At 46.5% G+C, this 27,003-nt stretch overlaps 1 protein-coding gene across 3 annotated transcripts in view; it reads right to left on the bottom strand.

The window, feature by feature from the left end:
- Nucleotides 1-1,404: 1,404 nt before the first annotated feature.
- HIP1 (huntingtin interacting protein 1) overlaps nt 1,405-27,003 on the bottom strand; it is a 137,704-nt gene continuing 112,105 nt past the window's right edge. For 2 of the 3 annotated variants that reach the window (XM_070412762.1, XM_070412763.1), the window contains exons 10-32: nt 24,078-24,153; nt 23,856-23,996; nt 23,497-23,594; nt 22,620-22,692; nt 21,760-21,943; nt 20,907-20,995; nt 20,384-20,500; nt 19,397-19,498; nt 18,992-19,135; nt 18,435-18,570; nt 16,012-16,098; nt 15,456-15,563; nt 15,238-15,374; nt 12,190-12,300; nt 11,195-11,253; nt 10,711-10,804; nt 9,423-9,523; nt 9,024-9,129; nt 8,137-8,260; nt 7,623-7,684; nt 6,547-6,655; nt 5,743-5,824; nt 1,405-5,378 (exon numbers count right to left, since the gene is read on the bottom strand). In XM_070412762.1, the coding sequence (XP_070268863.1) occupies nt 5,772-5,824; nt 6,547-6,655; nt 7,623-7,684; nt 8,137-8,260; nt 9,024-9,129; nt 9,423-9,523; nt 10,711-10,804; nt 11,195-11,253; nt 12,190-12,300; nt 15,238-15,374; nt 15,456-15,563; nt 16,012-16,098; nt 18,435-18,570; nt 18,992-19,135; nt 19,397-19,498; nt 20,384-20,500; nt 20,907-20,995; nt 21,760-21,943; nt 22,620-22,692; nt 23,497-23,594; nt 23,856-23,996; nt 24,078-24,153 (2,311 nt within the window). In that variant the 3' untranslated portion in view covers nt 1,405-5,378; nt 5,743-5,771. Of the gene's footprint in view, nt 5,379-5,742; nt 5,825-6,546; nt 6,656-7,622; nt 7,685-8,136; nt 8,261-9,023; nt 9,130-9,422; nt 9,524-10,710; nt 10,805-11,194; nt 11,254-12,189; nt 12,301-15,237; nt 15,375-15,455; nt 15,564-16,011; nt 16,099-18,434; nt 18,571-18,991; nt 19,136-19,396; nt 19,499-20,383; nt 20,501-20,906; nt 20,996-21,759; nt 21,944-22,619; nt 22,693-23,496; nt 23,595-23,855; nt 23,997-24,077; nt 24,154-27,003 lie in introns of those variants that run through there. The other variant, XM_070412764.1, reaches the window with a different exon arrangement.

The raw sequence follows: 27,003 nt of genomic DNA, 5'->3' as shown, positions 1-27,003 counted from the left end.
GGTAATGTGTTAGAGGCTGAGGGCAGCCATAGTGAGCAGGATTAACTTACTGGCCTTAAATCACAGTGGTACTTAGTATGCTTCAGCTCTATGCCCCTGGCCTAGATTCCATCTAGGCTATCCTCCCACTTGCCCAGTTCAACCATTTGTCCCCTTTTACTTTGGCAGGGCCATCCCTAGGCCCCACATTTGGTCCCCATCTATAAACTCTATCCCCCCGCCCCCCTTTTAGGCATCATTCTGGTGACCTGATTTCAAGATTCCTTATAATAGCCAGTAACCAACTAGCCAGGCTGCCTTCCTAGAACTGGGGAGCAAGCCACAGGACCCCAGGAAGACCACTCAGGCATGAGTACCAGAGCCCTTGCGGTACCTGGTCTAAGGCCATGTGCAGGTATAGGGGGTGTCAAGGACGAGTACATCTGGAACAGAAGCAAGGATCTGCCTGGATGGCACTGCTGGCTGAGGCCAGACCCACACCCCCGATATTTCCAAGCATGGGGCCCTGTGTGCTCAAGGTAGTCCTCTGCCCGGCTTCCTGGACTCTCAGATTCACACTTGATCTGCAAGAGAGCTGTGACCAAGTGCCCAGTCTATCAGGGTGCTTCACATGGAGCAGGCTCGCCTTCGCATCCTCCTGCAGGGAGAAGAGTCCAATGATGGGCAATGTTCCCCATCTTCTGTCTCTCTCCAGATCATCTTCCCCACTGGGTAGTTTCAACACTATTTTCCTTCCTTTTCCAGGTTCTATGACCTACTTACTCTATAGCGTCTGATTACTGCTTCATTCTCTACTTACCTGATGTGTCATTTGGGCAATTATCCTGCTTACCAACCCCAGGCCTTCCCCATCTTTCTCCCTCCCTGTAGATCCCCTTGGCTTAACACACTGGCAAGTATGAGGTAGCAGACAATCCTGCCAGGGAAAGGTCACCATGCAACCAGCCCCATTCTGTCAGCTCCCTCTGAAAATCCTCTGGTAACTGGCTGGCTGGCTCTGAATCCTCTTAGGATTGGCAGCTTCTGTCCCTGAGCAGAATTCGTCCCATCCGATGGTAAGGCAGCAGTTTAACTTATGCATCTTAAAAACGAAGAAGGGTGTATCTATAGCCTAAGACCCTGGGTTTTAGACAAGACCTGGTTTTCTAGACAAAGTACAGTATTGACCACTTTGGCACTGTTTGATCATTTTCAGAGACAGGCGTGTACAGAGAGGACAGATGTTTAAGGGGTACAAACTAGAGTTTCTCTACAACAACAAAGGAAATGCAATAGTTCCATGCTTCAGAAAATGTGGACATATTCCTAGAGCTTAAGTGGATTAAATGAACCCCAGGATATAAATGTAGGCTTTTAACTGGAACCCCAGACCCCAAAGCCACTTTGGTCAGTTACCAATGCTACTTTTCATTGCCAGGTTGAAATATTTATTTGAAAAATTGGAAACACAGATGCAATGTATTATACAAAGAAAGGTCTTAACACCATAATAAAAGTATTATTGGAAGGGAACAAAAGCCAGTGGCTACCTGCCCTGGGAAGGTAGGCACTCAGTGAAAAATGAAATTCATTTACAGGAACTATTCTAATGGAAAAGTGGGGGAAAGGTTAAACACAGAAAAGAAAAACAATCCCAACTCCATCCCTCAAAGCTAAGTGTGAAAGAGTTATACGTTTGAGACAACTGTGTTATCACCAACATTACCTGAACCCCTCGGTTTGTCCCTATGAAAAACTCAGCTTAATTTAGGGCCTTCAAACCTGAGGTAGTTGAGGGTCACCTGAAAGACACGTCTGAAAATTATCTACTCTCAGAATCGGACCCAATAGCATCTAAGCAATTGTTTCATGTTGCTTTGGCTCCTGGGGTAGAAAGGCTGGGCCACCACTGTGACTTGCTGATCCCGTATTTGGTCTGGACCCGGGAGACAAAGGATTGAACAGCAGACAGCTCGCCAGTTTGCTGTGTTGGTGGCAGGCAGGCCTGTGGTGGTGTTCTATGCTACAGGCAGTGCAGTCTCTGGAGGATGGAGAATGGCAGAGAGAGAGGGCAAAGCCAATTTGATTGGAAGGCCAGTGCCAGGATTAAAGGCTTCTGTTGGCAGGAGGGATTTCCAGAGACTTTGAAAGGTGGAGAAGGTAGCAAGAACTTTAGTTATTAAAGACCAGGGTAAGTGGAACCAGAGGACCCCTCTGGAGCAGCGATTTTCAACCTTTTCATCTCATGGCATACATAAACTACTAAAATTCTGCAGCACTCCAAAAAGACAATTTTTGCTGATCTGACCAAAAAAAGGTATAATTTTGATTTACTAAAAAATTAATAGCAATTACCTACTTTTTAAAAAATCAGGTATCTATACTTACTTGTATATAAGGACTTCTGGTGCCAAGAATTAACCAATCGGATGCAACCTTATTATGCAACGTGACTAATAAGTTGCAACTCTGTTATATGACCTATGTATTTATGGTTCAAGACAGGGCATTCACACTGGATGGCTATTTTCATTTTTTTTTTAATTTTCATTTTTTTATTTGACAATCGAAGGGAAAAGAGGTCAGTGCCCCTGACTAAATAGTCAGGTATTGCATGTTTTAAAATTATGCACACTGGTTGAAAATCACTGCTCTAGACTAAGAAGTGAGTATGTCCTGGGTACAAACTCAGAACCAGCTCCTCTTAGCGAGGCCAAAGTGTTACCAACCTGACTAAACAACATGCACTTGTGACTCCCTGGGACCTGGTGTCTGATTCAGCAGCTCAAACACTTCCAAGAAAGGATGCCCTGGACAATGTTTGGTTCTTCCAGCCACAGGGCTGGGGACTCATATTTAGGTACGATCCTAAGGATCAATCTCAATTATAGTCCAATTTAAACTCCTTGCTCAGATATAAATACTAGTAACACCACAAATAGTTCTTTTTCACTTTTTCCTTACTTATGTACACACTCTTATTCTAATGGTATTAGAGCACCGTATTACAAGATTGCATAACAGATTCGGCCGCATTTTAACCTCTTGCCAGTCCTAAGCCATTATTTTGCTGTTGTCATCTCTTGTCATGACCCATTTACACTGAGCCATGAGACTCCAGTCACTAAATGATGCTCAGTGACTAATTTAAAAGGCTGTGAGGTTCATTTTTAGCCTTAGGATATGATTTCCGTTTTCATCAGGTATTTCACACCAAGTACCACACACTCATTTTTAGACGTAGCGAGAGAGGCCAATTTGATTTTGGCTTCTAATTTGAGCAATGATGAAGTAATTATCTGACAGGTATTGCCTCCTGTGAGACTGATTGAGACTGTGCTCCTGTTTAAGTGTGTTCTTAATGGTTTTATTACTGGCTAAGCCCATGAAATTTTAAAAATTACCGTGGTGCCCTGACAAATGTGGCTGTTGGTTGGAGCATTGTCTCATACACTGAAAGGTGGTGGGTTTGATTCCTGTTCAAGGTGTACACGAGAGGTGCCCAGTGTTTCTCTCTCTCTTTCTTCTTCTTCTCTCTAAAATCAATTCACATATCCTCAGATGAGGATTAACAACAACAACAAAAAATTACTGTGGCTTCTTTTTAGAGGGAGTGTTTTTCAAAGAGTCCTAATCTGGTCCAATATACTAGATTTTCCCCTCCACTGGTGATTTGGAGCACAACTGTTTGGCTGAGATTCTGGTAATGAAGACCAGCCACCTTTGGAAATATTGACCCAAATTGAGAACACACTGATTGGCTAAATTGGCATAAGTGGGCCAGGGACGCCACACACCACTCCTTCTGAGTCTTGGATGGAAAAGCACTGAACACAAAGAAGCATTAAACACAAGCGCTCAATTTCTACTGCTGAGCCCGCTTTTTAGCCCAGTGTGGCGATCACATATCTGAATCTCATAATTTGAACTCAAGGGAGACAGTATTTTGGATGCCCTACTTAGAAATGCACAGAGACGGAGTCTGGGGGGTGTATAGGAAGGAGGGAGGTTGATTCACAGTGATCAAACAGGAGTCTCACGACCTGTCACGTAGCCACACTTACAATGTTCCTTTGGGACAGGTCCTGGAAGTGCTTGTTGGCTACTACCTAGGAGTTGCTATGGATAAGGAAGACACGGTCCAAGGTCAAAAGGTCACTTAAATGCTGGGGTCCGGCTGGAGGTGGAGAAGTGCTGTCTGGCTGCCCATCTCTACGAGGCTATTAATGTGCCCTCATCCTGTCCACAGGGTATCGAGGGCCCGGGACATGTGTCGGGAAGGGGTCAGAGCCAGCGGTGCCCCTTTTTTGTTTTCCCTGCCCTGGATGCTCTGAGGAACCTTGCTTGCTTTGTGATCCAAGCTGGTTACAGATGGGGGCGGCATCTTGGCCTTGTTTCGGATTCTTGAAGACTGATGTATAGGGCAGCAATACAAGCCTTGCCATAGTCACACCTGAAATCCTGATTGCACCAAGCGTCGTTCTGTTGGCTGCTGCTGCTGCTGCTGCTTAACGGAGTTAGTAATAAATATTAAAGGAACCAAACCAAGCATGGGGTTCTTTCCTACCGGGAGCAAGTTTGCCTGATTTTCTGGGTCTGTCAATTAGGTAGAACATGGAACTATCTTTTTCAGATTCAAGAGGATACCAAGGCAGGCAGGTATGTGGAGAAAAGAATTGAAAACCTCTCACAAGCTCCCTCTTAGGGCCCTGCCTGGATCTGAAGGGAGGTGCCAAGGAAAATTCATTCTGGAAAAAGAGGTGCGGCTTTCTCACCAGTTCCGTCCGAGCATGCGATAAGGTTTTCCAGCCTGCTCACAGGGAGTTCCCAAGGAAGGTGTCTTCAGAAGACCTGGGCCGTGTGCACCCTCCTTTCTCTCTTTCTGTGGCCCTCTCACCTATGAAGGTGGCAGAGGCTTTCAACTGGGCTCCAGCTTTAGGAGGGAAAGGCACTCCCTCCACTTCTGCCTTTGGAGGAAAGCTGTGGCTCAGCAGCTCCACCCGACCCTGGGAAGTGGCCTTGCGTCCCACACTCAGCGGGACACAAGCACGGAGGCTGATGGGGAGCACCAAGGTAAAGCCTGAGCAGCACCATCGCTGTTGACTGCTGTGGTCAGGGGCTCCTAGGAGCTCAGAGCTTCAGAGCTATTCCCTTTGGGAGAGTTGGCTATATGAGAGAAACTTGAAAACGGAAACCCCCAAAACCCAACCAACCACCGTAAGAAGCAGTGGGAATCCATGGAACTGCCGAAAGAGGGGAAGCATTGCCTTGGCATTCTCAGCCAGGACACTCCTGCTGTTCTTCTGACTCTGTGCACAGACTCAGGGTAGTGTCCTGGGTTTGGAATCCACCAGCCCTCTGATGCTCACAAGTTTGTGCAAGTGATGAAACGGAAAAGACTGAGAAGAAAACAGAAGAGAAAAAGCGTAAGATCTTCCCTCTCCAGGCTCTCAGCCGTAACAACCACAGCCCCTCGGACAAGGACACTGATTGTTTGGGGCTAAAATAGCAGGCAGGACTGGGAGGGAGGTCCTCTCTGTGGGGGTGGCCCTGTTCCCCGTCCTCTCTGGACACCGGGGAGGCGGGGAAGAACACAGATCACGGGTTCCAACACAAAGGGTGTCACTGTGGAGGAGTCTTTGGAAGGCCAGGCAGGTCCTCAGCACTGGACAATGGGAGTGGTGTGGCTGCCACTGTGACTCCAAGGGTTTAGCCTGTGGCTGGGGAATAACATACACACATAAACAGGCAACAAAGATTTACACTGTGACGTGTGGGGCATCAGTGTGGCTCTATTCCTTCTCGGTCACCACTTCTTGCAGTGCAGGTGGAGATGCTTCTGTTTCTAAAAGACAGTAACAGCCACTCATGTTTCACAGCCCTTCATGCACCTATTGTTAGCCAAAACTGCCACCATGTTGGGCTCTAAAATACATTATCATCATAACCACCTCGTCCCTACGTGAAGGGTCCAGGAATGACTGGGATATACTACAGCCAGCCAAGTCTGACAAGAATCGGCAAGCTTGGTGGTGAACAAGTGGCCACCTTGGACATGCGGAAAAGCAGCACTCACAGAGTCTGAGCAACGAAGTGTCTGGGCTGGTGGCCGAACAGTATTCAGTCCACGCCATTTCTAGCTCCTGACCCTTCCTATCTTTTGGCCTTTGCTGCCCATCACTGGCTCTAGACAGTCAGAACCTGGTAATTCACTTGCCCTCTCTGCTGGCTCTTCACTGATCACTATTCATTCATTCACTATCCAACTCTAGGCTGGCCAGAGACTAGACTCCTGGGGGGTAAACCGGCTAACGGGGCCTGGAAGGAAATGGTGGTGAGTGACCACTCTACCGGTCAACGTTAAGGTCTTGAAAGGTGACAACAAAAGCTTTCAATTCACAATTCGGGCTTTTAGATTGTTTCCAACTGAAAACATGCTCTGTGGGTACAGAGAAGGAGAAAGTCACTGACCAATGGGCTCCTTATTCTGTTATAGTCGAGGGAAAAGCCCTCATCACACAGCACCCCCTTCACTGCAGGCTAGTGCCGGTCCCCCAAGAGGCTTACCTTCTTCCCAGCCCTCAGCAACACCAGCAAGCTCGTAGTGCTTTTTTCGAAGCTCCCCCAGTTTTTGACGCTCCTTCTGCAGGTCATTTTCTAGCTCTAGCACCCTAACCTGTGGGGAAAGTGGAATTTTCTTGTGAGCAGTGATCTGAGAATTGTCTTATTTTGACTTAATCCCTTTTCTCCATCTTCCAGTTTTCTTCCGTATTATTCGATAGCTTACCCAGTTCTCAATTCCAACCTTGTCTCTGTTCTAATTTCCCTACCCTCTCATTCATCCATCTATTCCATCTATCTTCTCCCCGGGACCCTCTACTAGAAATGTGTGGTGCTTTATAGTCCAAATGCCTGAATGGGAGCAGGACTTACTTAAGTTCCTCTGATAAATCGCTATCTAAAAACAACACTAATGTCTGGCATATCTGTATTGTGTTCCAATCTAGTCATAACCCTTCAATCCCGGTTCCTGGGAAGTTCAGGCAGGAACCAATTATGATAGTTCTGGCATCTTGGAGGGGTTGGTACAACTTAGAGTTATTATTGTACAGGCACAATCTCACTAAAAGAGAGGTTGGCTCTGGCTCTTACACCTCATTAATTTTAGTTATTTTATTTATTTTATTTTATTTTATTTTTTTAAATATATTTTATTGATTCTTTACAGAGAGGAAGGGAGAGAGATAGAGAGTTAGAAACATCGATCAGCTGCCTCCTGCACACCTCCTACTGGGGATGTGCCCGCAACCCAGGTACATGCCCTTGACCGGAATCGAACCTGGGACCTCTCAGTCCGCAGGCCGACGCTCTATCCACTGAGCCAAACCGGTTTCGGCAGTTATTTTATTTATTAATTCAAGAGATATTTGCTGAGCACCCATCATATAACCCAGGCCCGGTTGTAGGTGCTGGAGACCTCCACTGTTTCTTTCAGCATCACTTACATTAATTCTTGGGCTGAATGGTACATCTGAGTTCATTTCCTCCCAAGTCTCTCGCTCACTGGCTTCGCATCATGAGAATATTTGGGGTTGACATCATATGCAGTAGAGACTGGCTAACCTTAGAAATGGAGTTCCTACCTGGGAATCCATCTCCTGGCGTTTGATCTGGGTCAGCGTCATGCCTGAGAAGTCCATGTTGTCTGCAAGGGTGGAAATGAGAAGTTTTTGTCAAATAGTAGCCCTGACTGACTCTCGCCTGGGAGGTGGCCAATGCCAATGTTCTGCTGAAATGTTTGGTTTGCCATTTATCAACACACGTGTGCACATTGTAAGGGATGGAGACAGTGACAGGGTAACCAGAATCAGAACTCGCACTCCTCCAGCCCCCAGACAACCAGGCCTGTAGAGTAGAGGCATTTCTTTGAATTCAGAGAAATGACTAAATGGAAAATCTACCTAAAGGTGTGTCACTAGAGTGAAGTAAATAGCACGCTCATGTGGTGACCCTTCTTATGAGAAAGTAAGTACTTATGTAAAAGATGAAAAGTAAGAGAATTTAGAAACAGAACTGTGAGAAATTGGGCTCATGGAGAAGACTGTAAAGAACAGCTATATTGGATGGATAAAAAAAGTATTGCTTCTGAAAGGCTACCTGTTTCCTCAATCTGCGATTTGCCAGAAATGGTTGAGGCCACGACTGCGGCGGTGGCCTGGTTCACCCCGCGAGAGGCTTGCTGCAGGTGGGCCAGGTTTGGGCTGTCCTTACCAGCTTTCACCTGCCAGAACCAAGCATATTTAGGTTCATATAACATAGAGCGGTGGTCAAAAGTTGGATTGATGGTTCTTGACAAATATATCTGATCCACTGCGGTTACCAACCAACTTCTCAAAAATCATTGCCTGTGGGGTCAACTCCTGGCATACCTTTAATATAAAAGGTGCTTTCTGGCTTATCTGCTTGGGGATCTCAAACTCAAACTTTCAGGGATTTTAATGAAATGCTCCATTTGTGAAAATCAATTTGGGATAGCAATAAATAAGGATGGTTAAAGAACACTCCCCGGGGTACTATAGAACTCACAGAAGGATACTGGTGACAAGCTTTGCATTAGGATTAGCTGGGGCAATGGTTCAAATTTGGAGTCTTGAGGAGAGGCAGACATTGACTGAGGAAGCTCTGGGCCACGCCGGGCAAGCATCTGACTGCTCTGACTCATTCCTTATTTGAGTGCTCCTGGGATGCTGTGATTGCTTATCAGAGGTCGGCACAGCTGGGACCCTCAAAAGCCACTTGTAACAAAGGTGAGGAGAGCCAAGAGGAGCATGTGTGGTGAGCTGGGTGGAAGGGCTCCTTGCTGACAGATGAAAGTCTTTGAGAGGGAGGGGTAGGGGGACCCTTGAGAGTCAGAATTTTAATTTGGGACCCAACCCTCCTGGACCCTGGAGAAATCATCTGTTCTTGAATCCAGCTTCAGAGTCCAAGTATCTCTACCCTAGCCAGGCCTCATAGTGTCCCAGGGAGTCCTATACAGGTCCTACCTTGGATGCAGCCACAAGCTGGGCTGTGCTAGCAGCAATTTCATGGGAGCACACCATTAGCTCCTCGAACTTCCCTTTGCCTTGTACCACCAGATCAGCTGCATCACTGACAGTCAGGAAAGGACAACATGGATTATGTCACTGTGGCAGTCATAGCTGCAACCCCTTACGATCCCATCTCTAGACCAACCCCTCACCCTGTCAGCCAGGGAGCACAGCCTGCCTGTGCTGCCCCAGGAGACCCAGTCTCCCTTTTAAACTTTAGTCCTACTGACTTCCTTATCAACAGTATACTTCTAGTGGGGATATCTCCCCCCCCCCCCCCCCCACTTAGTTTTTCTCTGGGGTGATCAATGGAATGGGGGTGGGTGAGGAGCCTTGGGACCCAAAGACACTTACACCATGACAGTGGCTCCCCAGCCCACAGCTTTGGAGGCTGAGATGAGTCCTTCTGTCCATCGAGAATTCTTGGCATAAAACTCTTTAGGAGATGCTGTGCCCTAGGGAAGTGAGAAATAATAATAGCTACCTTTTATTGAGTGCCTCCTGTGTGCCAGGTGCTTTAATATATATATTACCTCATATAAATTTTTACAGCCACTCTGAGAGGCAAGCATTATTATTCCCATTTTACAGATAAGAAAAATAAAGTTTTAAGAGGCAAAAATACTTTTCCCAAGGTCATGCAGGAAATAAATGAAAGTAAATCCTAGGCTTTTCTGACTCCAAAACCCATGGCATTTTTATTACATTTCCAAATTATATGTATGTGTGTGTGTATATGTATGTGTATGTATATGTGTATACACACACACACACACACACACATATTTATGAATAACAATTTCAGAGGAGTCTAGCTGCTCTCCATGGTTTGCCAAAAGAAGAGGGTATACAGTGAATAATTTTAAAAAACTATTTCTACTTGGATTTAAAAAATGTATTAATGCTTTGAAAGTACCTGATAGTCTGAGAATCTACAGATACTCCTTGCTCAGTCCTTCTTTCTAATTTTGGGGACCAAAAACATCTCTCAGACGGATAAAAAGCACCACCAAAACAGATATGGCTTTGTTCCTTATATGACTGCTTTCAGGCTCATAAACCCTCCCTGGACCTTTGTCTCTTGAGTTGCAGCTGCTTCAGGAATGTGAGAAAAAAACAAGATGGCAATAATGCCAGCAAAGGAGTGAGGAAATCCAAGTGACAATGTCAAGACAAGACTGAGGGCGAGTCTGTGAAGCACTGCAAGTTGACTGCTGTTGGAAAGAGACACGGCAGAGCCCACTGTGAAAGTCAGCAGCAGGTTCCTTCTTCCGATTTGCCTAGTTTTCAAAACCTCTCACTTCCTCCTCCAAGGGCCCAGACTTGCAAGGCACACTTGGTTTCCCCAGCAGGCCCCAAAGATGTCGCCTGGGCTAATGGGCCCGGAGCTGGAAGCTGTGCCTGGCTGCTCTCTGGGGACCTGGCAGTGTTCCAGCTTCTTCCCATGACATCTGCTGACATCCCCAGGGACGGCAGCTGCGCCCTCAGATGGACACACAGGGCGAGAAGGCAACATACATAGGTCTCACTGAATGTGGATGAGTGTTTCGTGTAGACTTAGCCTCTCAGTGAGCTGGGAATCTGTAACTAATGACTAACTAATGTCTGTTCTCCCTGTTCCTGGGTCCTCACCCACGCTTACCCGGCCACTTTCCACTATCTCTCTCTGGAGGTCCTTCGAGGCCACAATCAGGACCTGAATAGCTTGCATTAGGCTGGTACATGAACCAAGAATCCTGGGGGGGAAAAAGAAGGTGAGGATACAGAACTAATACCAATGAAGAAAACTGTTCTCTTTCTCATTCCTAAACACAGGCATACTTGGAATGGGAAGTAAGGCAGGCTATGCTCTCCGGATGGAGCCCCAAAGGAAAGGCAGGTGAGTGAGGAGACTGGACTGTGGATCTTCTTCATAAGGAATAGCTAAGTGAGGATTCCTGGGGGTTTCTTTCCCCCTATAATGCAACAGTGATACTATCTCCATCATTAATACTGTTATTGACAATTACATATTAGTAGACTCAACCTTTCCCTGTGGCCGCTAGTGTTCTATTCTAATTAGTATAAACCAGTGCAGGCAAGACTGACCCTGATCACCTACGTACCACCATGCTGTTCAGACTGACCTTTCGTTCACCTCTAATTTGACTCCCGTGTCTCCTTCTCGGGATTTGCTGAGCATCTCCTGTTAAAGAGAAGCAGGGTTTTTTAACACGTCACAGGTACTGAGAACCTACTGGTGTCCCTCTACACTTTGGGTCCAATATCCAAATCTAGGAGAGCCCATCCACATCCTTGTGAGAATCAGGAAAAGAAACTAGGAGTAAACTTGTGATCTACTCAGTGCGGGCAGCTACAGCAGGGTGTCTCTGCCAGTGTCTTGACATTCTAGAACCCAGGCTGGTGTGCACAGAACTCTGAGAGCTATGGCACCATGCTGGGAGGGGCAGCTGCTACCAGGTCCTGTAGGCAGGTACTCACTCCAAGGTGGGCAATGTGTGACCTTTCCAATGGGGCCCACTCAGCTTTTCCGAGACAAGCATTGTCATTGGTTTTGAAATCAGAATCTTAGCGAGGTTAATGTAACTTATTGGAAGTCATGCAGTTAGTAAGCGGTCAATCAATCTGGAACTTGAATGCAAGATAGCCTGATACCAAAGTATGTTGATTCTTGAGAAAATTGCTCACCTTCTAGTGGTGATGACTTTCTCATTTTCTACCCCTGAGACATCCTGGTATATTCTGGTTTTGGTTTATTTTTATAGGGAGCCTCTAAAGCCTTAATGAACAACTAAGATGTATCAATAGGAAATGTTGCCAAAGGGAAGCCGCAAGAGCATCACTTTAGATCTTGAGACACTTCCATACCTCTAGTGTTTTGTTAATCTTCACCCAAGGATATTTTTGTCCATTAATTTTTAGACAGTGGAAGGGAGGGAGGGAGAGAGAGAGACTGACATGAGAGAGACACATCAATTGGTTGCCTCCTGCACACACCCTGACCAGGGCCAGGATTGAATCTGCAACCCAGGTGCATGCCCTTGACCAAGAATCAAACCCACAACCCTTTATTGCACAGGCTGATGCTCTATCACTGAGAACACTGGCCAGGGCTCCATACCTCTATTCTGGCTGTAGCAGTTTCAATGGCAGCTGAAGTGGCAGCCATCTCCTTGTCCACCAGGTCTCCTAGCTCCTCCTGTTTGATGTCCAGGCCTCTGGGCAGGAGTTCCTGTGAACACATCACAAGGGCTGAAATGACCCTTTAACCTCTTCTCTTTTCTCCAGTGGCAGATCTGTAATCCCCACATGATGGCAGAAGATAGGAGGGCCCACCACATAACACACTTCTGCAAGCCATGGAGGGGCATCCCTTATAGGCCTTGCTTGGAACTCTTTACCATGTGAACTCTGGAACCTCATGTTCCACCCCCTCTAGCTTCACTCAGAACCCATCTCCTTCCAGAAGGCCAACCCTGCTTAACCCCACAAGGCCATTCAGTTGCAGCTGCTTGGACCCTAACCCCACAGCTGCACAGCTGATCGTGTTTGCTGCTTGGGATGTGTTTTAAAAACCTCTTCAAATGTAGATAATGTCTTCCAACCAGACAGCCTGTCCCTTATTTAACTTTGCTCCCACAGCAATCATATGAGGCAGTTACTACTGTGTGTGAAATTCATCCTATATACTAGTAATTCGATTCCTACATATATACACTCTAGAGAAATTATTGCACTCATTCATCAGGAGATGTGTATAGGTATGATCACAGTGACACATTCATAATAGCCCCAAACTGGAAATAACCCTGATGTGCATCAACAAGAGAACAGATATAATAGAAATTAAGCAATATGCACACAATGGAGCACAACAGAGGAGTGAAAATGAACATATCCAAATGGATAAACCTCATACACAAGAATGTTGGAAAAAGCATAGAATTAACAATATGTTACTGGGGGTGGGGAGAACATAGTCTTTCTGTTATCTTCTGGAACTCTGATTAAATAGTCTATATATAGCCATTACATTTCAACTTATAAAATCTGTGCCATATTTAGATAATTCCTCCAGTTCACTAATTCTTTCTTCAGCTTTGTTTTAACTTGCTGGTGAATCTATATATTTTAAAGTTATTACTTTCAATGATTATATTTTTCACTTCTAGAAGTTTGATGGTTCTTTTTCAAATATATATGCTTACATTTGAAACTATCTTATTCCTTTGTCTTGCTTTTAATAGCTTTTAAAAGGTTCTTTAGCCCTAGCTGGTTTGGCTCAATGGATAGAGCGTCGGCCTGTGGACTGAAGGGTCACAGGTTCCATTCCAGTCAAGGGCACATGCCCAGGTTGCAGGCTCGACGTATAGGAGGCAGCTAATCAATGATTCTCTCCCATCATTGATGTTTCTATTTCTCCCTCTCCCTTCCTCTCTGAAATCAATAAAAAAACATTTTAAAAAAAGGTTCTTTAACATGTCACAATAAACATAGTTACTGCAAACCGTCCCCCCCCGCCCCCCAAAATTTTATTCAGCATTTTCCATGTCCTGGGAAGATTCTCTACATCTGGTAAGCCCTAGTGCCAGGAAGGAAAATTGCCCATGATCTTTCTATCACACTTTGCTTTGCTTTCAGTAATTTAATTTTTATCTCTTCATGGTGTCCTACATACTTTGCCCCATATATTGACTTCTCAATTCTGCACTATATGGGGTAAGATGCTTTATCTTCAACAAAAGGCAGACTGTGTTAATGTTGCCTAGGCTGACACACCAATTTAATAATACCAAATGTCATCATGATCATGTCACCCTATTGAAATAGAGGTTAGCAATTCACCATTCTCCATGGTCTTCCTTTATCCAGACATTCAAGGGTCTCCACTTCATTGCTTATTTCTCCCCAATATGAACATTCCTCCCCCATCCATCCATCTTTTTATCTGGTTTGTTCTCTTTCTCTCTCTCTCTCTCTCTTTCTCTGCTTATTCAATTAAGTAAACACTTGTGGGGTGTTAACCACCTGCCAGATATTATGCCAGGGACCGGGGATACAATATGAAGGTATGGGCTCTACTTCTGAGAACTCATTGGGGGGAAATAGGTAAGTGGCACATCACAGTGCTAGCCACCAACTGTGAGGTGAAGGGAGAGTGCAAGAGGGGCCCAGAAAGGTGGATAAAGCCCAGACTCTGGAGGTCCTTGTGTGTCACATTACATATGATTTTTGGTATCAAACTAGAGGAATCCTGATCAGATCTCTGTTTTTGGAAGAGAGCAGAGAAAAAAGAGGCCCGAGGCAGAGAGAATAATCAGAAGGCTGTTTAAAGCACTCAAATGAGAGAATGAGGATCTGAACTCTGGCCCTGATGTCTTTCTTTCCTGAACTTATCACCACACATTTTAGGAATTAATTAAATGCTGCCTTGTGCTGTTCTCTCAAAATAGAGCTCTATTTCACTTCTCATCGCACTGTATAGAAACTGCAGCTTTCTTTATTTTCCTTTCCTCTAGAGACCATGTCTTACTTGTTCCTATACAACTACACCTAGCACAAATCCCAGTATATAGGACATATTCACTATATCTTTATTGAATGAATAAATGTATCATTATCTCCATTTTATTTTTATTATTTTTTTAATGTATTTATTGATTTTTTTACAGAGAAGAAGGGAGAGCGATAGAGAGTTAGAAACATCGATGAGAGAGAAACATCTATCAGCCGCCTCCTGCACACCTCCTACTGGGGATGTGCCCACAACCAAGGTACATGCCCTTGACCGGAATCAATCCTGGGACCTTTCAGTCCACAGGCTGTCGCTCTATCCACTGAGCAAACTGGTTAGGGCCATTATCTCCATTTTAGGTGTTAACCTGCCCAACCACATAAAAATCCTTGAAAACAGAGAAACCGTGCTTATTCTTCTTTGATACTTCCTAATGATGACCACAGAGCAGATTCTTAGTTAAAGCCAATGAATTAAATGTAACTGGAATGTCATTCAAGGAGGTCAAATTTTTCAGCGCTCTCACTTTCTAGAATCATGTTCAAAGTGCAGAAAGAACTGGCTCAGAACTGGCTCACCGACTTCCTGGCAAATCACCAGCACTCACACCCAAGAACAACAATAACTTTCCCCGAAAGATAATACTGATAATACCTCGCCGATGGCCGCGATCTTGCTGAGGAAGCTCCTCAGGGCTGTGCTGTCGACATTCTCAGGGGTCCTTTCTTCCTCCAGGAAAGCCAGATAGAGGAGGGTTTCCTTGCCATACTGCTTACAGGCCTCGGTCAGTGCTGGAGATGCAAGGCAACAGAGACTTCTAAAGGCCCTCTGCTCCCCGCTTCTCTGAATGGCCCCCCAGCTCTGGTACTCACCATCAGCAGGCTCTGGCAGGGCTCTAAGGCAGGTGGTGCCGCCGTGAACAATGGTGTCGCTGGTCAAGTGGGCAAGGAGGGTTACTGAGTGCAGAAGCCCACTGATATCTGCCAGGAGTTTAAAGGAAAGTTTCTCAGTCCTGCTTGAGGGGTATCGCTTTCTTTCTTTCTTTTTCTTTTTTTTCGTTAATCCTCACCTGAGGGTATTTTTTCCATTGATTTTTAGAGAGAATGGAAAGGAGGGAGGGAGTAGGAAAGAGAGGGAATGACAGACAGACCGACATCGACCAGTTGCCTCCCACATGAACCCCAAGTGGGGCTGGGAGTTGAACCTGTAACCCAGGTATGTGACCTTGACCGGGAATTCAACCCAAGACCCTTTGGTGCATGGGCTGACGCTCTAACCACTCAGCCACTTTCATTTTTCCTCCCTGCCTCTTTATGAGTTGTATACACTCCTTGCTTGGTGCATAGGAACCCATGTTTCCACATTCAAGCATTTTTGAGCCCTGCCCTGCCATCACTGGTGACAGACCCTATCCTTTGCCTTTGTTACCTTCTGGGCAGGCAATATACCGGCTCCAGCATTTTTCCAGTTGTTCAATACAGCTGGAAACGGACTTGACCGTGGAGAGAAGGTGATCTGTGGGAGGAAAGACAGGGCAAAGTGAAAGTGAGAGTTGTCCTAGCTTGCTTCATTCATCCCTGTTAAGTCACTTGATGGATGAGCCTACCTAGTGAGTGGCCCCAGCCCTACAGGAGCTGCCCTGAGAAGAGGGAAGGGAGAGAAGCTTGTTGGTTACTCTGGTACGTGATTCTCTTATGGCAGCTTCAAAAGCTGTGTTTCTGAGCCTGTCTGGTCTTTAGCCAAGAACCAGGGCCACCACTTTGCCAGCCCAGATTCTGCGTCTCATTTCTCATTACTGCCCGTTGTATCGAATCCAGGCTTTTCTGTTAAGTCTTTCAAGGCCCTTGGACTCTCATTAACCTTGAGCCCAGATCCTTGGCTCCCATCAGGCTAATCTGTGCGTGTGCTCCACACACAACAGTCATTCCCACGGCTGTGCCTCTGTGCACAGGTGTGTGGAGACTGTATCACAGGAGTTACAACATGGGCTCTTTGGTCACACGGCCTAGGTGTGGCTCGACCCCTAGGCTGTGATCTCGTGCTGTCTGTGCTTCCTCATCTGAAAACAGAAAACTGATAGCATCACCTCTGGCATCACTACGAGGATTCGCTGGGCTAAGGCATATAAAGCACTTAGAGCAGTGCAAGGCATACAGAAAGCACTCAGGAAATTGTCAGCTGTTTTTATTATTATTCCCCACTTCTCTTCTCCATGGTTCATGTCTCTCCTCTTCTTTCAAAAGGTAGCTCCTAACATCTCAGAATCTGCCCACATCGGCCCCACTTCCCGGCATTCCCTCAGCACATTAGGTGCTCAGTGTGCTCCTTCATTTGTAACGGTTGTGTTTCCTTACAGATGGGTTCCCTGTTGAATAAGATATAACAGTCCTTGCTGTATACTTCACCACACCGAGACCTTTCTATGTGATAATAAAAATCAACTGTTAGCCGTTTCTTCTCATCTGCCTCGTGCTTCAATGGAAGCTCTCATTGCTTTGCCAACATGTCTTTTCTGCTTGAGAATGAGCTGTAATGAGATCTGCTCATCACTATGACTCCAAATCCCATGGGCCTGGATGCTCTCCTACTGTGCACAAAGGCTCTCTCCTCTCACCGAGAGGGCTTCTCTAGCTCGGATGGCTGCTCTACTCGCAAGCCCTTACAGCGGTTCTCAACCTGTGGGTCATGAACAATGAAAATACATCCTGCATATCATATATATATATATATATATATATATATATATATATATATATATTTAATCTTTTGGCAGCATGTACCAAAAGCTTTTTTTTAAAAAATATGTTTTATTGATTTTTTTTACAGAGAGGAAGGGAGAGGGATAGAGTTAGAAACATCAATGAGAGAGAAGCATCGATCAGCTGCCTCTTGCACATTCCCTACTGGGGATGTGCCTGCAACCAAGGTACATGCCCTTGACCGGAATCGAACCCGGGACCCTTGAGTCCGCAGGCTGGCGCTCTATCCACTGAGCCAAACCAGTTAGGGCTGCATATCAGATATTTACATTATGATTCATAACAGTAGCAAAATTACAGTTATGAAGTAGCAACGAAAATAATTTTATGGTTGGGGGTCACCACAACATGAGGAACTGTATTAAAGGGTCGCGGCATTAGGAAGGTTGAGAACCACTGCTTAGGATCTGGCACATGCCAAGTAGGCCCCTGCTCATACCTATGACTTATGTGAGGACTTTTATTGTTTCTGTCCCTCCACACTTTGAAGCCTCCCTGTCTCGACTTGAAGCTCACGAGCAACCACCCCTTAATTGAGAGCACATTTTTCTCCTGAGACGCAGGGCTGTCTGCTCCTCCTCCTACCAGCCCTTAGAATTGTTACCAAGGCTCAGCTCCCAGTAGATGTTGCACTGGTGTGATCCATGACTAAAGCAGTAGTTAGCACAGCTGGGGCTTTAGACAGTACTGCTGCCCAGGCCCTACACCAGTGATGGCGAACCTATGACACGCGTGTCAGAGGTGACACGCGAACTCATTGTTTTGGTTGATTTTTCTTTGTTAAATGGCATCTAAATATATAAAATAAATATCAAAAATATACATCTTTGTTTTACTATGGTTGCAAATATAAAAAAATTTCTATATGTGACAGGGCACCAGAGTTAAGTTAGGGTTTTTCAAAATGCTGACACGCCGAGCTCAAGAGGTTCGCCATCACTGCCCTACACCAAAGAGCTTACTACTGAACTGATCTTGGGGCCCAGGCACGCCCAGACAATTTTGACGTGCAGCCAGGCTGAGAACCTGAGTACAGTGTCACATGGGATTTAATGCCAACAGGATTCAACACCTGCAAGCCAGGAAGAGTACCTGCAGATCCGGCACAGCTGATGAGAGCAGGCTCCTCAAGCTGCCTCAGGGCCTCTTGTATCACCTGCTCTGCCGCCTTCCTTGATTCTGCCAGAAGCATTTTTCGTTGGTCCTTTGCGAGCTGGCACATAGATTCCTAGAAATGGTCCAGGGAGGTGAGAGTCTGCCACAGACCCCATAAGAGCCTTCAAGCAGCATCCATCTGTGACACAGCTGGGACTCCTGGTGTCTTAACTCAAGTTGTTGCTTTCTTTGTCCAAAGTGTGTGCCACTGAGCACAGAAGGCTATAGGAATGGGCCACTGCAACCCATTCTCCAATCTTGGGGAGACAGTGCTAGGTGCACCCCTTTTTCACACAATAAAGGAGAGCTGTGCTTTCCCTCGTATGCTCTGTGGGTGACTCAGGGCATGCCGGCATCAGGGGCTACTCCTACAGATGCCTTCACAATCAGGCTGGGGGCCCCAAACCCCTTCCACAGCCCCCAGCCTCCATGATATGCCGCTGAGGCCCGGGAGTGAAGTTGAACATGGTTAACCAAGGGTGTCTGCTACTTGCCTGTGTGCTGGACAGTTTGAGCTGGGTGTTTTCCAGCTGTTCCTGAAGAGCAGAGAATTCCTCTTCTCGACGAGCCATGGCATTCACCAAACGGCCCCGCTCCTTCTCCAGTTCAGCAATCTGGGTCACCCATTTTCCTTCTGACTGCAATGGCGACCGAGTGGGAAGAGAGAGCTGCTGGGAGGAATTAAACTGTCCCTTCCCCAGAAGTCCAAACCCACCGCTAGGCCACAAGGAACAGAAGGTGATATCTCTTAACCTGCCAGTTTCATTTCCCTGAGTACACACTGATCACAGATGGGACCAGGTTGGCCATATGCTGCATGGTGACAGGGGCTCGGTGACAGCCACATGAAAGCCGGAGGGGAAGGAATAAGGAAGGGGAAGAAAGAAGGTGGTGCTCACCTGGGCAGCTATTTCCAGGCTGCCTTGGACAACCTGGAGTTCCTGTTTGCTGGTGGCAAGTTCTTGCTTCAAGTTCTCTAGTACTTCCGTCTGTTCTTGAGTCTGAAAGAGAAGAAAAGCAGGAGCACTCTGATTTGGGTGGTGATTACAAGGGATAAACACGTGTAAAAAAAAAATCCCTGAGCTATAAATGAGATTTCTGTACTCTTTTGTATGCAAAAAGGGGGAGTGGGGAGGTGAGAACTCAGAGTGTACCAAAATTTTTTCTTCTGAGCAAGTGGAATGTCAAGGGGGGGAATTTTAAGGACATTGTCTGAGTGCCATGGTTAAGCCCATGATACTCATTAAAGTAGAAGTGGATCTTTAATTCAGGCCTCCCAACACTGGTACATTTTGAAATCTTGCCATTTAAAAATGATTCCCCTTCTTTGATTTCTAAGTGGTGTTTTTCAAAGAGTGGTTTGTAACCCATTAGTAAAATTCACAGCTAACATTAAAAAAAAAAAAAAAATGAAACAGCAGAACAAATTATCCAGATGCAATCACATAGTAAGGATAAGTATTGCTTTGTGAAACTCTTGTTTTGATTAGATAGATGTGTTTTTTACTCTGGGTTACAGGAAGTGTGAAATCCCTCCCAATGGACCTGTCTGCCAGCCCCACCCTGACCCACGGTGTTCGCCTGGCTGCAACTCCTTGTAAACACTCGTTCCTCTCTCTGATATCTATGCGCTTTTACTCCAGATTCTCCTGAGGACTCTCCCCGGGAAGGCCTTTGCTGATGAACCTCATTCAGCTTGCGTCCATGCCTCACTTCTAACCCTTGTGCCTCGGTAACCACGATCTATTCTATACAGCCTCTCGTAGCACCCTCACAGGGCTCCAACCCACAGAGCTAGCTACCGATGGAGCAGAAGACGACAAGGTCTTTGATCAAGGCCTGCCTCCAACTCGGATGGCCCCCACGTATGTCTCCCTCCCACTCACTTTTCGCTGGGCCTGCTCGCTCACGCGCTGGAAGGAATCCTCTATCTCTTTTTTCTCTCGTTCCAAATCCACCTGGGCTTGTCTGGCCACAGACACCTGTTTGGTCACCTCTGCATTCTGTAAGGGGAGAACATTGTCTTGAAGTGGCTCATCACGGGCTTAAAGGACATCTTCCTTCTAGAACAAATGGCAGCATTCAGATCGTGAGTGGCCTAGAGTTGGACACAGAAACCACTGTCCTACCCAGAGGGAAGCCAGAAGAAAGCTGTCATCTGCAGATATCAACTCTTAAATATTTAAAGAAATAATAAAAATGGGGGATAATGCAAGCGGGGCTAGCATCTAAGGTGGAGCTCAAGATATGCGAGGCAAGGGAGCCTGAAAGCTGAGGTTCCCAAGAAATGGTGGGGACCCACCGGAGATTAGTTGGGGCGCTGGACGCGGAGACGCCACGAGGCCCCGGTTGTTCCTTCCCCTGTGGTGCGGGGCCTCTGCGTGGTGAGAGGGAGGTTGAGGGTCCTACCTTCCGCAGCAGGTCAGCGTGGTTCTGCACCAGCTCACTGTACTTCTCCTTCAGCTTGCTGTACCGCTGCTCATTGGCTTGGGCTTTCCCTGTGTGGTCAAGGACCAAGGTGAGGACGCTACCCAGCTAGGACCCTCCACCGGCCCTTCAGGAAGCCAGAGTCCCCAGAAGACCCTCATTTCTCTTCACAAATGCAAACATCTCTTCTCCCTCAAAAATCCTAAACTCCTGGGGGAAGTCTTTTTTAAAAAGAATTCACCTGACTCAAATCACCAATTCATGCCTCCTGAGCATTTACACACATGCATTTACTTAATCAGTGTTTTTTTTTTTTTTTTTAAATATATTTTATTGATTTTTAACAGAGAGGAAGGGAGAGAGATAGAGAGTTAGAAACATCGATGAGAGAGAAACATCGATCAGCTGCCTCCTGCACACCCCCTACTGGGGATGTGCCTGCAACCCAGGTACATGCCCTTGACCGGAATCGAACCTGGGACCTTTCAGTCCGCAGGCCGACGCTCTATCCACTGAGCCAAACCGGTTTCGGCCTTAATCAGTGTTTTTGCTTTAAGTCATTTCTTGGGCTCTTTCTCTCCTACGGAGACCCACGCTCCTGGGGTAGGCACCCCGTCACCTTCTGTAGTCCCCATCGCTGTGTTCTCAGCAGTGCCTCACACAGGCGCTCCACCTGCTGGACTCCCGGCTGACCTTTGACTGGTGGCAAGAGCTGGCCTTCCTGACAGCTCCGCTGGACAGATGCAAAGCAGTGTGGGGCTCTGCCACCCTGCCTCCTCCTCCATCCTGATCTCCCTGACCCACCCCCTCACCCCCACCCCCACCAGCTTCTCACTTTCTATCTCCGTCAGGCTCCGCTGCGCCTTCTCTGTGTCTTCTCGCTTCTTCTTGAGTTCATCCAGCTCCGCCCGCAGGAACTCGCTATCATCGGCCGCCTGCTGCCGCAGGTGCTTCTGCTCTGCCAGCTCGGCCTCCAGCTCGCTAATGCGGCCCTTCAGCTGCAGGACAGCACGCTGGCTCTGTGGGAGGGACTTAGGTAACGCACCTGGTGGGTGCACTGCTGTGGGTCAGGTGTGCTGGGCGGAGAAGCAGGTCCTACCATGTGTCCAGCACCGACCAAATAAACACCTAGGTTTTCCTAACAAGCCCACTCCCAAGGCCTCCTGAGAGCTGAGCCTGGAGGTCATTATAAGCCATCCAATCAGCAGCAACAGGGGACGACGGTGGGGGTATTCTGGTCCTGTTAGAGTTGCTTAGGAGCAGCAATGAATGAGCTGGAATCAGGAAGGAGACATGTTCACCTGTCCCAGTGAATAAAGCCTCTGACCAACTCTGGGTCTGAGGAGCAGGTATATTTATAGCACCATTCACTGCAAACAGCCATCAGAGTTGGAAGTCAAGCCTTCTTATCACCATTTGAGAACAGGTCTTTCTCACTACACTTCACAGCCATTTGGTGATCATGGTTATCTCCGAGGGACACTGGAGCTTGGCTTCAATGCTATTCTCAAAGCCAGGACAACAGAAATGCATTACAGTTGAGACCATGGGAAGACCAGGTCCTCTGGCTTTGACATTTCTACTAATTAATCCCCTTTAAGATGTGGTCTAACAAGTATCGATGTGAAGAAAATTTAATATTAAAATCTGTCCTGCTCTGGTGAAGCCCAGAAACAGATCAGAACCCACTCTTACCTCAGTCTTCATGTTTTCCAGCTGTGCCTTCAGCACACTGATCTCTTGGTACAATTGATCAATTAAGTGACCCCTGTGAACAGACGGAGAGCAAGTTTGCTTCTACTGTCTCCTACCCCTCTCCTTTTAAATGTAAGCTGGGAGATCAGGGGAGGAAGTTAAAAGCTGGTGTTGCCCTGGCCAGCATGCTCAGTGGTTAGAGCACTGGCCTGCACACTGGGGGGTTGCCAGTTCAAGTCCCCCTCAAGGGCATGTACCTGGGTTGCAGGTCTGATCCTGCTCCTGGTCGGGGTGCATGCGGGAGGCAACCAATTGATGTGTCTGTGTCACATCAATGTTTTTCTCTCTCTCTCCCCCTCCTCACTTCCACTCTCTCTGAAATCAATGGAAAAAATATTCTCACTCCTTGGGTGAGAATTAAAAAAAAAAAAAAAGCTAGTGTTAATCTGAGGACAATACTTTGAAATTCCATAAATTTTACTCTAAGACTGTCAGTATTATCAGATACTAATCTAACACCCATGGGTCCCCTGTTATTTCAGCATCATTTGATGTTCCTTTGGATTAAAGGGGCCAATATTTGAAGGTCAAGACATTTCTCTAAGAAGCCCAAGCATCATTAAGATGTAGCTGATGTAGCTCAGTTGGTTGAGAGCTGTCCTGTGCACCAAAAGGTCCCCAGTTGGGGTGGTTACAGGAAACAACCAATTGATGTTTCTCTCTCACATCAATGTTTCTCTCTCTCTCTCCCTCTCTCTAAAAATCAATAAAAACATATTTAAAAAAGTAAAGAATTCCTCTTTGGTTAAGTGTGGTGAGTCAGATCATGGCTTAACTTAGTTTCTGTGTCATCTACATTAACCCAGCTTGGACTCACTTCTCATCCTTGTTCACACCGTTCTGACTGTTGAAATTGAAGGGATCACTGCTGAGCGAGCTGCCAAAGATGTCATCAAACTTGTTGTCAAATAAACTCTGCAGTGGCCAAAGAGGATTGAGAACAAAGTTAGAGACCCAGAGAATGCTGGGTGGGGGTCAAAGGAGTGACACCTAAGAATGGGCCCTCTCTTAATTTGGTTAAAATCTACTTATGTTCCCTCTTAGGGACCACAGGGCAGAGTGCTCAGTCTAGGTTACAGCCTGGGTTAGAAGGCAGTGACCAGAGCCCTTCCTGGCCTTTTCCCAGCACTTGGGGTCAACAGGAAGAGCCAAGTTTCTCTCCCAAATGGTCCTCACCTGCTGGGAGGCATCCATGTCCATGAGGTCATCCTTCTCCAAGACGGGCTCGCTGTCCGGGGACGAGGCCTCGGCTGGGATCACCACCACAGGGCTGATGTGTTCCGACAGCGCAGAGGCTCGTAGGAAGTTGGGTGGGTTCTGAAGAGGGAAGACACATCCTCAAACTTTGTCATTCATTCGATCTGCCTCTAAAAGAGCGTCCTGGCCAGGTACACTTACCTCAGGCAGCTGAGGGATCTGAATGAGCCGCTTGAAGTACTGAAGATTGCTGGAGCGGTAGAACAGATCTTTCAACCTAGGGATGGAGGAGGCCCCGAGGGGGCTGGGGTCTTCACCAGCCCCGGAGAGGAGGGGACAGTGCAGCCACCCAGCTTTCCTCGTGTGCCTGCCCAGGCCAAAGGCACAGGCTGTCAAGGAGATAGCCTCCACGGTGCAAGGATTCAATTATGACGCTATAGAGAAAGAGCATTTATAGCCAGCCCTCACTTACCTGGTGGTGAGGAAAGAGGAACTCAAACGACAAAATCCTTTACAAGAGTAGATAACCCCTAAACTAATTTCTGCACCACTGTAGAGTAGTTTATTGATTTTTAGAAAAAGGGAGAGGGAGGGAGGGAGAGAGAAACATTGATGTGCGAGTGTAACATCAATTGGCTGCCTCCTGCACGCTCCCTACCATGGATTGAGCCTGATACTTGGGAATGTGCCCTGACTGGAAATTGAACCAACAACATTTTGGTGCACAGGATGATGCCCAACCGAGCCACACCAGCCAAGGTAAGGTAGATCTCATTTTAGTTAAATCACCTTGTGTTAGAGCTATTTGTTATCTTCCCAATTAGACAATCAGATTCTAGAGAGCAGAGACTGGGCCCTACTAATCTAGGTTTACCACAGTACCAAGCATAGAGGAATTATTTAACAAGTATTCATTGGGAGAATACTGTGGCCTCATCTTGGATAAATATGGGAATAAAGAAATCATTTTTTTTTCTCATCCTCAAGTCTCTATTTTGAATCTAAACATTGAAGGACAAGAAAGTTGAGAGCACCAGGCATATTTTCTGAGATGGAAGAGGTCATGGATCTCAGCAGCTGCTCCCTGCAACACAGAATTTTCTTCAGCTTAGCCCAATAAACTAAATCCCTGGGGTCTCATGACAGCCCTTCAGACCCCACGGTTAGGACCGTCCCTGTGACGTCATTGCTGCTTTCCCAGAATTAGATAGTTACACCTCAGAGAACCGCTGTGCCTGCTAGAAGAGAAAGTGAGGTGGATACTCATGGGAGATGTTTTCATAAGCTAGAAAAAATTAAAGGAAATAAAATCACCTGACTACACGTCTCCTTTCTGGGATGGAGCCAACAGTAACAGTCTCTACTGCTTTCAAAAGCTACTGGAATTTAACATTCCAGGAAATCAGCCCTAGGGCCTGTCTCCTAGGGTTTAGTAAGCCATTTGTTATAGAATAAACAGATGAGGCTTTTCAACTGGAACAAGGAAATCAAGAGGTTAGTACAACCCTGAACTTGTCCTCTGATTGCTGCCTGGGAACCAGTAGCAGGAGAAGCCTAAGCCTGGGATTTGGGGGGGGGCGGTGGGGGTGGGATGCTCTTCCTGTTGTCAAGGCTGAAGACATTAACAGGAAAAACAAGGGTGTCAGAATGAACCCTGCTATGCTGATTCCCTTCCTCGGTTCTTTTATCTCCCACTCCATTCCTTCCCCTCTTCCTGGACACACTTAACTGAGAGATGAGTTTTACTTTTTATCTAGCTACCAATTTTCTTTTCCAAATGCACCAGAATAATGAGCCTCTCAATCAGACAAGCTCTTCTTCTTCTAGACTAGATAGTTGACTTACTAGCTCATTAATTCATGCAAATATTTATTAAACACTATATGCTTAATTGTTTTGTATCAGCCGCTAGGGATATAATAGACAAGACAGTCAAACAAGAAATAAAGTTGTGATAAAAACGATGAAGGAAGTAAACAGGGTGCTATGAGAGAGAATACGGGGGGTGGGAGGGATGAGGTTGGAGGATCAGGAGATGGGGACTACTCAACTCAAATAAGGGGACCAAAGACGGCCTGAGAGCAGGTGACCAAGGATGACCTGAAGCTGGTCAGGCTGGGCAAAGAGAATCCCCAGGAGAGGGAAGTGTCCCCAGGAGAGGGAACAGCAAAATGAAGCCCCCAAGGGAGCACTGCACTGAGTCTGTTCCAGGAACTGGAGGAGGACCCTGTGTGGCTGAAACAGGTTGAGCTCTGGAGACAAGGTCAGAGATGGCAGGCAGGCATCAGCTCATGCAGGGGTCTTGTAAAGTAGAGCTTGGCTTTTATTCTCCATGCAACCAGAAGCCATTGAAAGGTTTTGAGCAAGGGTTTTTACATTTTTACAAGGATGTTCTAACTGCTGGGTGAGGATAGTATTGCAGGTGGGCAGAGTGGAAGTCTAGATGGGAGGAGATATGACCGGAGCCAAGATATATTTGTAGCTTGTGAATATTTGAACGTGTGAATGGATGTGGATATGGGGGATGAGGAAAATGGCGAGTTCTGCCCTGCAGGTGTGGCTCAGTGGTTGAGCGTCAACCTGTGAACCAGGAGGTCACAGTTTGATTACTGGGTTGCGGGCTCAATTCCCAGTGGGGGGCGTGCAGGAGGCGGCTGATCAGTGGATTCTCTCTCATCATTGATGTTTCTATCTATCTCTCCCTCTCCCTCCCTCTCTGAAATCGATCAATCAATCGATCAATCAATAAATACAAGATGAGCTCTAAATGTCTGGCCTAAATGAATGACGGCAGTATTTACTGAGATAGAAAAGACCAGGGAGAAAATGGCTCTTGGAGGAAAACCTAGAGTTCGGTTTGAAATTTAAGTTTAATGTATAGATGTCACATAGACAATGTGGTATGTGAGACTGGAGTTCAGAGGTAAGGTTCTGCTAGCGATACAGATTTGGGAATTGTGAGCATGTACATGGTAAAGACCACAAGAACTTAGGGAGAAGAAAAAGTGAAGAGGATGAAGCCCTGGGCATGAAGCAGGTGATGAAATCGCCTTCTTCTGTGTGCTTTTATGGGATTTATAAGAGAAACAACAGCTTCCCCAGACACTGGTAGGTTTGCCACCCCCCT

This window comes from Myotis yumanensis, unplaced genomic scaffold, assembly GCF_028538775.1.
Source record: "Myotis yumanensis isolate MYYU_CA2020_CCGP unplaced genomic scaffold, mMyoYum1.0.hap1 SCAF_4, whole genome shotgun sequence".
Classification (NCBI taxonomy): Eukaryota; Metazoa; Chordata; class Mammalia; order Chiroptera; family Vespertilionidae; genus Myotis; species Myotis yumanensis.
This window is presented reverse-complemented; position numbering and strand designations above follow the sequence as displayed.